Source organism: Astyanax mexicanus, chromosome 11, assembly GCF_023375975.1.
Source record: "Astyanax mexicanus isolate ESR-SI-001 chromosome 11, AstMex3_surface, whole genome shotgun sequence".
Taxonomy (NCBI): domain Eukaryota; kingdom Metazoa; phylum Chordata; class Actinopteri; order Characiformes; family Acestrorhamphidae; genus Astyanax; species Astyanax mexicanus.
This window is the reverse complement of record NC_064418.1, coordinates 32459290-32471769: the sequence shown is the minus strand read 5'-3', so window position 1 is coordinate 32471769 and position 12480 is coordinate 32459290. Positions and strand designations below refer to the sequence as shown.

The 12480-nt window shown below is 37.0% G+C and overlaps 1 protein-coding gene across 7 annotated transcripts in view; it reads right to left on the bottom strand.

Annotated features, from left to right (window-relative positions):
- osbpl6 (oxysterol binding protein-like 6) overlaps positions 1-12480 on the bottom strand; it is a 104280-nt gene that overhangs the window by 17441 nt on the left and 74359 nt on the right. For 3 of the 7 annotated variants that reach the window (XM_022680322.2, XM_022680324.2, XM_022680326.2), the window contains exons 9-11: positions 6001-6093; positions 1623-1794; positions 1304-1434 (exon numbers count right to left, since the gene is read on the bottom strand). In XM_022680322.2, the coding sequence (XP_022536043.1) occupies positions 1304-1434; positions 1623-1794; positions 6001-6093 (396 nt within the window). The remainder of the gene's footprint in view (positions 1-1303; positions 1435-1622; positions 1795-6000; positions 6094-12480) is intronic. The other 4 variants (XM_022680323.2, XM_022680325.2, XM_022680327.2 and 1 more) reach the window with 3 other exon arrangements.

Here is a 12480-nt window from a genome sequence, read left to right as displayed (position 1 = left end):
TATTTTTCACACTATAAGGAGCATTTAAAAATCCTTTAATTTTCCCCAAAACCGTCAGTGTGCCTTATAATCTGGTGCGTCTTATGTATGAAATTTTACCAGTCAGGTTGTAAGGAGCAGTAAAGCCACTCCACTAAAGTACAGCGTTACACAAGAGTTTCAATTTAGTACCTAGGCTGGAACAGATTTAACATTAGCCGCTAACCATGCTAAGCGCTAGCTCTTTCGCTGATCAGAGGTGAGCATTATCGGCTTGAAACCTGCATGTTTACCGTGTTTAAACAAGTTACGTGGGACCAACCGCTAGCTAATATATCGCCATGGCTTACCAGAACATTCAGGGTTCCTCAGTGTAGTGCTGTCGGCGGCATTTACAAGTGGCTAGCCGCTAATGCTAATGCCGCTGCACCAAACCTTAGTGGAAATCTAGAGATCTAAGCATACTGTAAATTAATAGAAGCGCATTACTCTTACTATATTACCCAAATAAACTGTTTTCAGGAGAGACATCTGAGTAGATTAACATTCAGCACTCGTTTGACTTTTAAAAAATAATGTTTTTTTTTTTTTTTTTTAAGTTACGTTTACTTAGCTTTACTTAGTCTACTTAGCTCAGCTTTACTAAACTTAGTTAGTTACCTAACCCCACCACCACCCAGCAGCGGGACCTACTGAATTAGAAGGAAAACATGGTGACACCCCTGTTTTTTCACTAGTGACACGTAATGTATGCTGTTATCTGGTGCGCTATATAGTGCGTAAAATACGGGGAAAAAAAGCAGTTTCTTTAAAAAGCTGTTTCCTAGCTGATAAGTGGTTTAAAATGAAGCACTTAGGTTTCCAATACCTCTGCACGGAGTTTTAGATATTTTAAAAACTTGAATAAAAGGCCCCAAGGACAGATACACATAACTAATATACATAACAAATGTACATATAATAAGAATTATTAATAATAAACAGTAAGAGGCTGCTATGGCATTGCATTTTGCCATGCTTAGATGAATTACAAATACAGCGTATTCTCTTTCATTCTGGCTAATCTATCTAACACTGTATCTTACTTCCGATCATGCTAACAAAGATTAATGAGGGTCTTTTGAGGAAGTCCTTTATGACTTCACACTTTATGTACTTGATCATTTTCTTTTTAATTTATGAAGCAGTCCCTGCACTAATTCTATTGCTTCTAATCACATTGTAAAGCTTGACTTCCAGGGCCATCAGTCCCTCTAAGGTCTCTCCACAGTTGTTGTAGTGAATGTTGTCAGTGTGGCAGCAGTATGAAAAGGTCAGGACTGACCTGTGATAGCGAGTGTCGCAGTGACACAATCTGAGACGACTGGCTGGACTGCTCCTGCTCCGACAGCACCTGCTTGATCTTCTCCTTCTCTATGGCCACCGTGTTAAAGGCAGACTTCAGCAGCGAGTGCACTAAATCAAAACACACACACACACACACAATCAAAACACCTTCATTTATCTAAAGCAACAGCTTTCAGTGCCATTAGCTTTCGAAAAAAATAATGACATTCAATCTCCCAGTGATGCATCGCAACAGGGAAAAACAGCTGTCACAATCAGGCCTGCTGATGCGCTCTGCGAATTCATTTACTGCTAACCTTTCTGAGCGATGACGCAGAAATCCTCCTGCAGCTTGATGTAATCACTGGCACACTCAATGCCATCAGTTAGACGTGTAGCGGGGGTCTGGTAATCAGCGAGCTCTGCGCATAGATTGGGGTTAGAGGAATGGAGACGTCCTGCAGACCGGGTAGCACTCAGAGGAACCTGCTGAGAACACGCACAATCATTAGGAGAAAGAAAAAAACAGAGAACAAAGAACAAGAAGAAAAAAAAAGATCAGTTTCATGTGTAGAGCATTGCTGTCCAAGGAAAAATGAGTATCTTTCATTTTGTAATTTTTTTGTTTACTACATAATTTAAGAACAAATTTGTCCCTTGCATTGTGTCAATATTTCATGATTAATGAATCAATGGAAAGGTTTTATCTTTCCCCTGCAAAGTTTCTGTTTTGGAGGTGCGCGTTTATTGGACAGCAATGATGTAGAATATCACAGTGTAAAAGCATGTCTTTAAAATACATAACAGCTTCAAAATCATGTTGATGCTCCTCTGTATGCAATAGGGGGAACAGCAGCATCTCTACTGTGGCTACCCCAGGCTATAAATATATATATATATATATATATATATACACTCTAAAACCAGACAAAAAAAAATGACAAGTGACATATTTACAGTTTAAATACAGCACATGAAGAGCCGAGATAACATACATATAATTAAATACAGAACATTTTATTGTGTTTTCTTTCTCTCTAAATAAATGAAAGAATCATTTTGCATTATTAGAATATGAGACATTATTATTACATTTCCACCATTCCAATTTTGCATCACCTGACCTTTCGTAACCATGAAGGCATTAGCTAACATGTTAATTATTATCTGAGACTTCGGCAAAAATTATCTGAGAGCTCAAAAAAAAGACCAATTAAAAATGATGATTTTTTTTTATTTTACCAAATGAAAACCTTTGGAATATAATCAAGAGGAAGATGGATGATCACAATCCATCAAACTAAGCTGATCTGTTTTTGCACCAGGAGTGGCATAAAGACTGGTGGAGGAGAACATGCCAAGATGCATGAAAACTGTAATGAAAAACCAGGGTTATTCCACCAAATATTGGTTTCTGAACTTTTCTGAAACTTTAAGAATATGAACTTGTTTTCTTTACATATTATACACTTTTGTTATTTCAGCCATTTATTGGCTGTTATTTTTTTTTTTCAATTAAATGCTTTAAATGACAATTTCATTTGGAATTTGGGAGAAATGTTGTTCGTAGTTAATAGAATAGAACAACAATATTCATTTTAATCAAACATATACCTATAAATAGAAGCTGACATGGTCTCTTAATTTTTTCCAGAGCTGTATATGCATATATATAGGCAGTCCTGTTTATTTAATGATGTTATAACATCTTAGTTCACTGTGTGTCATGCTAAAGTAGCAGAGAACAGTGTTCTGACAATAAAGTCACACAGTATAGTTCACACTGCTAACTGCGTTGAAAAAAATGATCACATCAATTTGATGAGCCATTTGCTCACAGCTCACCATAGAGGTTTTTCCAGAGTCCAGCAGTGTAACCACACTGAGCTCTATGAAAGACTGAAGCCTTTAAAATGATCCCAGTGTGGAGTCAGACCCTGCGGAGCAGTTTAAAAGGTTCCTCATACTCACACTGACTCAGAATGCTTAACCTTTTCTTCAGTGCTAGGTGCTGCTCTGTCCTTTTGCTCATGTCTAAGGTTAAGTACTGCAATAAGGAGATGGTCTGAACTGGGGGGACTGAACTGTCAGAGATGGTAAGTGTGCATGTGCATGAATTCCTTTGTTTACTGTAAGTCTGTGGGAGGTAGACCCAGATTAAACTCTCACAGCTGCACAGCTGTCTGACTCTAAACTGCATCTGTGCTGGAGCTCTACAGCAAAAAAGTGTTCTAAATGTAATAAATAGCCATTTTTAATGTATTTTACACACAGTTCTTATTCTTTAGGCTCAATTAAAGCACTGAAAAAACATCTTTTCAAACTTTTCAACTGGAATTGGACAACGGAGGTTATAGCAAGGAGGGTAAAAAAAAACATATATCAATCATTACACTGGTACTGCTGTACAATATATAGTATATAATAAGGGGTTCTTTAAAGCTCCACTAGGTAGGATTGAGATTTTGTGCTCGTTGACTCCCCCTACAGTTGTAGAGTGTAATAAATGTATACAGCACTGTCGTAAAATCCGCCCCTCCATCTCCTGGCATTTTTTATATACAATACCAACATTTAAAAAACACTTTAACTCAACTTATATATCACATATTTACACTCTGATTGTTTTAATAACCTTTTACCTCTCTTATTAACATTTTTAGCTCCTTACAAAACAGAAATACTTTATCTGGTACTATCTGAACCCACCCCGGAGCTTCTCCGGTACAGCACAGACGACCAGAACAAAAGATTCGTAGATTCTTTTTAGTGAACAGATTCTAATGATTCAGTTCATCTAAAAGAGCTGTTGTGCCCATCACTACTAGTTAGCTTTTGTAAAGAATTAACCAACTCCAAATAGCGGGTTTTTGTAGTCCTTGTAGAACTGTAAGAACTACATACAGGTTGGAAAGCAGGTCGCAGTTCTCGAAAGAGGCGCAGTTCTCGCGAGCGTTGGGCACGGCCACCTAGGAAAACTTACAGAGTCTGGTTTGAGCTCAGAGGAGCTCTGGCACAGACACGAGAGCACCGCTATTCCTCCTATTACACCTCAATGCAGCGCTGCAGTGAGTTTCACACTTTAATTTCACTTCTTTAAAAAGTTCAATAATCAAGGAAATCCTTGCCTTTAAGGGATGCCAAAAAAGAACCACTTTTGGTTCCATAAAAAAAAGATATGCTTGAGTGTGAATTTATTAACCCTTTTACTTTACATAGATTAAGACCTATTATTCATCAGAATAAACATTAATTATCAAATTAATCAGCAGATTAGCCACACCCACTGCATTTGAGAACTACAAATCTGCACACTGAAGTAAAGCGTAAAGCATGATAGCATCCCAGCTAATGTGGCAAAGAAACACCTTTTAATATATATTAATATATAATTAATATATATTAAAATGTGTGTAGAATAATACAAAAAAATATATGAAATAAAGATAACAGTATGAAACAAATGATTACAAATATTTTTTTGTTACTGAATCCTGTTTTTAAGTGCATCACAGGCAGAAAATAGCATTATTATATTTTCTCATCACTAGAACATAAGTCAGGTCTGATTCACACTGACAAATGTCAATAGCAATATGTCATCACAGGACAGGAGAATGTGAGTGTGATTTCTGCCACTGTTGCTTCTAGACAGATGCTGTCGCTTATAGAAAAATACCAACCACTGTACTGTCCACTGTGGGTGGTAATGCCTTCTATATATTTGTTGGTGTTCTCGGTACACGTGACACTGTGGCTCGAGTAAAGATAAATGCTCACATAACTACAGAAATGGAATGTCCCATCCGTCTGCACCCTTTATCATTCCTGATAATTCAATTCACTATCGATAATTCCGCTATCTGCATATTAGGGTTAAAAGTCAAAGTTGAATGTGATAAAGTACATTCAATTCGGTACCACTTTAAAATAAGACTACCTTTGTAAAGGGTTTATAAATGGTTTACAATTAGTGTATTAATGGTTACTAATTAGGTTGTAAATGCTTTAATATGATTAATAATCAGTTGTAACACATACGTAGAAAGGGCCACAGTATAGATGGCTGTGGGTTCACTATTTGGTAAACAACAGGTCATTGTTGCCCTTTCTATGTATGTGTTATAACTGATTATTAATGATTTTAAGACATTTACAACCTAATTAGTAACCATTAATAAACTAACCGTAAAGTAAATCATTATAAACCCTTTATAAAGGTAGTCTAATTTTAAAGTGGTACCTTCAATTCTATTTATTGTTGTTGTCAGATAAAAAACACTGTGTCTTCATTGTTGCTGTTTTTCACTTTTAGACATATTCTGAATCTGGATGTTCAAAATATTAAATACAGTTTACATACTGAACTGTCCCAACAGAAATGCTTCCAAAATTACTTCAAATAAAATATTTTTTTACTTTGCTTTCAATAAACATTGAAGACACAAGTTTTTTTTCTGACAGTGAAAATACCTTTTTTTATCTCACCTACATTTCAATGTTTCTGAACACCGATTCTACATTAGAATTTGTGTTAGAATAGTTTAGTTAAATCTCAATGTGAATGCAAACAGATTATTCAGAGTACCTGGAATGGAGTTTTCAGAAACGGTGAGAAAAAAAAACATGAATACAACTTCCATCTAACAAACAAATGCATTCAGTAAGAAATAAAGCAAGAGACAGAGGAAGTACCTGCAGTTGCATTTTTGCGTCTTTGCTGACACTTTTTGTTCTCCATCTTCTGCTGACTCTCTTGTCTTTCTTTGATAAATCTACACAGTTACTCTAAATTACACACACACAAAAGCACACAATCACACACACACACACACACACACACAGGTGCAGACACACGTGGAGGAGATGGAAGTGAGTTAATAGCATGTAAAAACAGCTTTTAAAGAATTAGAAGCAGGTGAAATATTATTAGAGGTGACGGCAGTTATTATCTTTATAGGCATGAAATGACAAAACTTGTGTGTTCCTTGAATAGGTATAGACGTGTGTAAATTGGGCTGGCCCTTTAATTATGGGAGCTTATGAGTTTATGAAATCATGGGAGTCATGTTTTAAAAAAAAATATATATGTGAGAAGTGATTATTGAGCTCTTCCAGGAAAAAAAAAACAAATAATATACCAAAACCTTTTTGTTTTAATTTTGATTTTAGTAAAGTGTGCCTATATTCTCCATTTATAAAGACATTTAAAATAAAAAGTAAAATATAGCCGCAAGCGGCAATCATCGGGTTCAAGCACCAACTTGCACAATGGTGCCTACTGGAGCATTGAATGGTGATGTGTAAGAAGGTCTAATATGATTGGAGATGCCCTGTCACATTTAGAAATTATCAAGTTTTTCACCTGTTATTAATGTTGAGCAGAGGCCTTTCAACCTGATCAGTGCTTAAATTCACATGTAAATCTAGTGAACTTTGTAGGATATTCATTAAGTGAGTTAGAACTAGTCAAAAGGTGTCTACATGTTATTGGTATTGATCAGGTGGCTTCAACCAGAATGTTCACAAAGTGGTATTCAGATTGACCTTTGAACCTTTGCAGAACAAGCTGAAATGTTTGACCAAACAAGTTTAAATTAACACAAAGGAGTGAATGTTCTGATATGACATGTAATTACGAAGTTATTATAAATCTAGTTCTGAATTAAATGGCGCTTCATCAAGCACCAACTAGCACAATGGTGCCTACTAGAGCATAGGATGGTGATGTGTAAGAAGGTCTAACACAATTGGAGACATTCTGTCACATTTAAAATGATCAAAAGTCTTTCACCTGTTATTAATGTTGAGAAGAGGCACAAAGGAGTGAATGTTCTGATATGACATGTAATGTCAAGTTATTCTTAATCTAGTTCTGTATTAAATGGCGCTTCATCAGAGTGATATTGTACAGAGGTCTTTAACATTGTGAGATTACAGCAAATACTGCAGAGTTACAGCAATTTAGGTTAGAAATTCCAAGGACGCACAGATTGCTTGATGCCTGGAGAGTATTGTATGTGAAATTTTCACAAATGTTTTTAATGAACATTTACCTAGAGACTCTACAGTGTGCAGCAAGACTGAAATGGAGGTGATAGGCCAAATATCCAGAGAGTAGTTTCAATATAGCTATTTTCAAACAATTAGCAATTATGAATGAACAAAGCACTTTTTAAACATAGTTGTATTGAGAAATTTGTCAGAGCCACTGTACTAAATATGGCAAAAACAATTAGATGTCAAAATAGTACAGCATGATTGACATATACTCGTTTTTTTGGAACAGCGCCCCCCAGTGGGCGGATTGTTTCAGCACTTTGCAGGTCACTACAGTGTCTCCACCTGAACATAACTGCCAAATATCATCCAGATTGGGCAACATTCAGCCTGCCAAAATGTCTGCTGAATGCTGATTGGCTGATGGTGTTCAGCCATGTTGATTGATTAAGTTGCCCTTTGAACATCCTTTAGAGGCTGTATGATAGATTCTGCATGCAAAGTTTCAACTTGCTAGGTTGCACGGTTGCTGAGAAACAGTGCTCCAAATTTACCTCTTGAAGTGAATGGGGCATATATCCGGAAGGACTAATTTGCATATGGCGGCCATATTGTTTACATATTTCAACTTTTTCTTAATGAATATTGAAGCGCATGCTCTCACGAGTGTTTTGATACCAAACATGCCAGGATTGGTCAAAATTCCTAGGACTAGTTTGCAAAAGTAGGTTTTGCATATTATGCAAATTAGCACAAAATCTATATAGACGGAAGTGCATGGTCCAAATTGGAAAGTTGTTGGCATTGACCCAAGGAATCCATCAAAAAAAGAATTTTGAATGTAGGTCTTATGGTTTTTGAGTTATTGAGAAAATTGTGAAAAATGAATTTCCTTGTTTATAGCGCCACCACTTGACCAATCGGTGCCATTTTTGTTGTCCACCGAGATGCACTGATCCTACATCTACCTACCAAGTTTCATTTCTCTATGACTTACGGTTTAGGCTGCACAACTGTTTTTACAGGAGAAAAAGAATAATAATAATAATAATAATAATAAATATAGCCGCAAGCGGCGATTTACGGGGTTCGAGCGTTACAGGCAAAGAGACCCCTGGAGGCCAGTTAGGCTTAAAACATGTTGCCGGTTGACCGGCATCGCCAAACTGGATGAGGATGACCAGCATGACCGTGAAGACCAAGCTAGATTACCAGCATGACTAATCTGGATGACAAACTTGTTGACCATATTGACCAAGCTGGAAGACCATAATGACCAAACTGGATGACCAGTGTGTTTCTATTTATTAAAAAGAGAAGAAAAGTCCGATTGGGCTCCAAATTGGTACTCATGATCAAGTGGTCTGTATATACATGTATGTAAATTTGTGTGTTGATAGGGTCAAAGGTTCCTGACTTCTGACCATTTAGGTTTGAAAAAAGCGATAATACAGGCTTATGGCCTACAAAATGGCTGTTGCTCTTTGGCCATATTAGAGGCAAAAAATATCTGATTTGACTCAAAATTTGCAATCAGGATCACAATATCAGTCTATATATGTATGTCAATTTCTGTGTCGATAGGCTCAAAGGTTCCTGACTTCTGTCCATTTAGATTTGAAAAAAAGCGATAATACAGGCTTGAGGCCTACAAAATCGCTGTAGTTTTCCAGCCGTTGTAGAGGCAAAACATGTCCGATTTGGCTGAAAATTTGCAATCAAGATCAGATTATCAGTCTATATATGTGCATAAATTTGTGTGTTGATATGGTGAAAGGTTCCTGTCTTCTGTCCATTTAGGTTGGAAAATAGCGATAAATAGAATAAATTGAAAATAGTTATTTTTTCACTGTAGAGCCTACTGACGACTTATTTGGCTCATACGTGGCACATGTGCTTCAAATGTCATTGTTAATTAGTAGCTTCAACAGTTTTGGCATGTTTTAAACTTTGACAGAGTTTTGGCCAAATAACTCTGAAAAGGCTTTCACGTACATGTTTGATCAAGGTTTATGGGCCTCAAATAGTTAAAATGTCAAGATTTTTTTGATAATTATTTACCTACAGGGTCTCAAGATTGCATCAAGACCAAATTTGTTTTGATTGATTAAGGACTTAAAGACAAGTTCGAAAAGAGCAATTTTTACTCTTTTGGCCACTGATGAAAATCTTTGCATTTTTGGTAAACATATGTAATTACAAAGTTGTAAAGGCTACAGCAAAGTATACAACTAAAAAAGAATAACAAGCCTAGTCCACTTGTACCTTTAGATATAACTGATTTTCTGCTATAGCGCCCCCTTGAGGCCAATCAACGCCATATTAGAATGGATGATAGAAGGCCCTGAGATACATGTAGAGTATAAGTATCGTCCTGATTGGTCATTGTTTAGCCTGTCAAAAGCTTGCTGGAATCTGATTGGCTAATAACGATCGCAAAAATTTGCATATCAAATTTTCCTTCTGTAAAACATTAGGACATAGGCCATAGATGATACATGCCAAAGGAGAGCTTCATAACTTGTACGGTTCCTGAGAAACAGATTTTTAGCTTTGGCTCCGCCCCCTGGGGGCGTATGTCTACACAGATTGACGGGCTACCTCAGAATCATGTTGGCATCATAGGTCTAAAGTGGCATTAGTGTCGGTTTAAGCATTCAAAAGTTACAGCTGTTAAAGTAAATTTGGGTGTGCCACGGTAAGATTAATTTGCATATGGCGGCCATATTTTTTGCAAATTTCAAAATTTTTTTAATAATTATTGAGTTTGGGAATCTGCTGAGTTGTTTGACACCAAACATGTCAGGATTGGTCAATGAGTTTAGGACAAGTTCTCAAAAGTAGGTTTTGCATATTATGCTAAATAGCAAAAAATCTAAGTGGGCGGAGCTTAGTGGTTCTATTGACCTTTTTGATTTGCCATTAACCAAGGAATCATATAATGCAAGAATTTTTGCTCTAGCTATCAGGGCGTAGGAGTTACGGGGCCAAACGCGTTGACCATTGCCATAGCGCCCCCTTGAGGCCGATCGGGCTCATCTTTTGAATCTGAGTAGCGGTGAGAAGTACTACCATATGACCAAGTCTCAGCCCTGTAGGCCTTACGGTTTCTTCTGCCCAATCACTTCTATGGCAGAAAAAGAATAAGAACTATAATAATAATAAATATAGCCGCAAGCGGCGATTTACGGGGTTCGAGCGTTACAGACAAAGAGTCCCCTGGAGGCCAGTTAGGCTTAAAACATGTTGCTGGTTGACCGGCATCACCAAACTGGATGACCAGCATGGCAAAGGTTGTTGGCCAGTAGGACCAAGCTGGATGACCAGCATTGCTATGATGAAAAGGCGTAATGACCAGCAGGACCATAATGACCAATGTGAATGACCAGAATGACCTAGCTGGATGGGCAGCATAACCAATCTAGGTGACCAGCGTGACCATAATGACAATGCCAGATGAGTGGTGTGAGTAAACTAGTTGAAATGCATTAATAAATTGAGCTGTTGTGTTCATCAGGTTTTATGTGGTCTCTTGCTGCACTCTAGTGGGCATTTGGTGAAACAAATTCAGTTTTTAAATTGAAAAAACACAAGGCATAAAAAGGGCATATAAATAACCCGTATATAGTATATAAGTTTTGACCTGATTAACATTCCGCCTGTTAAAAGCTTGCTGGAATGTGATTGGCTAATAGTGACCACAAAAGTGTCCATATCAAATTTTCATTTGGTGTACCATTAGTGCATGGGCCATAGATGATAATTGGCTAGGATGACCTTGATAGCTTGTATGGTTCTAGAGAAACAGCTATCGAGCATTGGCCCCGCCCCGTAGGGGTGTATGTCTACTTAAACTGACAGGGTATCTGAGAATCATGTAATGATCAAAGGACTGAAGTGGTATTAGTGTCAGGTTAAGCATTCAAAAGTTATGTGTTAAAGACATTTTACTGCACCATGGTAGAACTCATTTGCATATGGCGGCCATATTGTTTATAAATGTAAAGATTTTTTTAATAATTATGGAGGAGTAAGCTCTGCTGAACTGTTTGACACCAAACATGTCATGATTGGTCAAGGATCCAAGGACAAGATCTCAAAAGTAGGTTTTGCATATTATGCAAATTTAAAAAAAAATTAAGTGGGTGGAGCATAAACAAGAATGACCCAGGCGGCTGACCAGCATGAACAAGAAGGATAAATATGTTCAATTAAGCAAGACAAGCAAGATTGAATAAGTTCAGCAGAGCTTTAATTTTGAATAATTCACCTGTAGCTGTTTCACCAAATGACCACCAGAGCGCAGCAAGAGACCACATATAACCTGCTGGAAATCTATCACTCTATCAGAAAGACAGAACATTCCCTATCAGTGTGTTTCTATTCATTAAAAAGAGAAGAAAAGTCCGATTGGGCTCCAAATTGGTACTCATGATCAAGTGGTCTGTATATACATGTATGTAAATTTGTGTGTTGATAGGGTCAAAGGTTCCTGACTTCTGACCATTTAGGTTTGAAAAAAGTGATAATACAGGCTTATGGCCTACAAAATGGCTGTTGCTCTTTGGCCATATTAGAGGCAGAAAATATCTGATTTGGCTCAAAATTTGCAATCAGGATCACAATATCAGTCTATATATGTATGTCAATTTCTGTGTCAATAGGGTCAAAGGTTCCTGACTTCTGTCCATTTAGATTTGAAAAAAGCGATAATACAGGCTTGAGTCCTACAAAATCGCTGTAGTTTTCCAGCAGTTGTAGAGGCAAAACATGTCCGATTTGGCTGCAATCAAGATCAGATTATCAGTCTATATATGTGTATAAATTTGTGTGTTGATAGGGTGAAAGGTTCCTGTCTTCTGTCCATTTAGGTTGGAAAATAGCGATAAATAGAATAAATTGAAAATAGTTATTTTTTCACTGTAGAGCCTACTGAAGACTTATTTGGCTCATACTTGGCAAATGTGCTTGAAATGTCATTGTTAATTAGTATCTACAACAGTTTTGGCATGTTTTAAACTTTGACAGAGTTTTGGCCAAATAACTCTGAAAAGGCTTTCACGTACATGTTTCTTCAAGGTTAATGGGCCTCAAATAGTTAAAATGTCAAGATTTTTTCGATAATTATTTACCTACAGGGTCTCAAGATCGCATCAAGACCAAATTTGTTTTGAT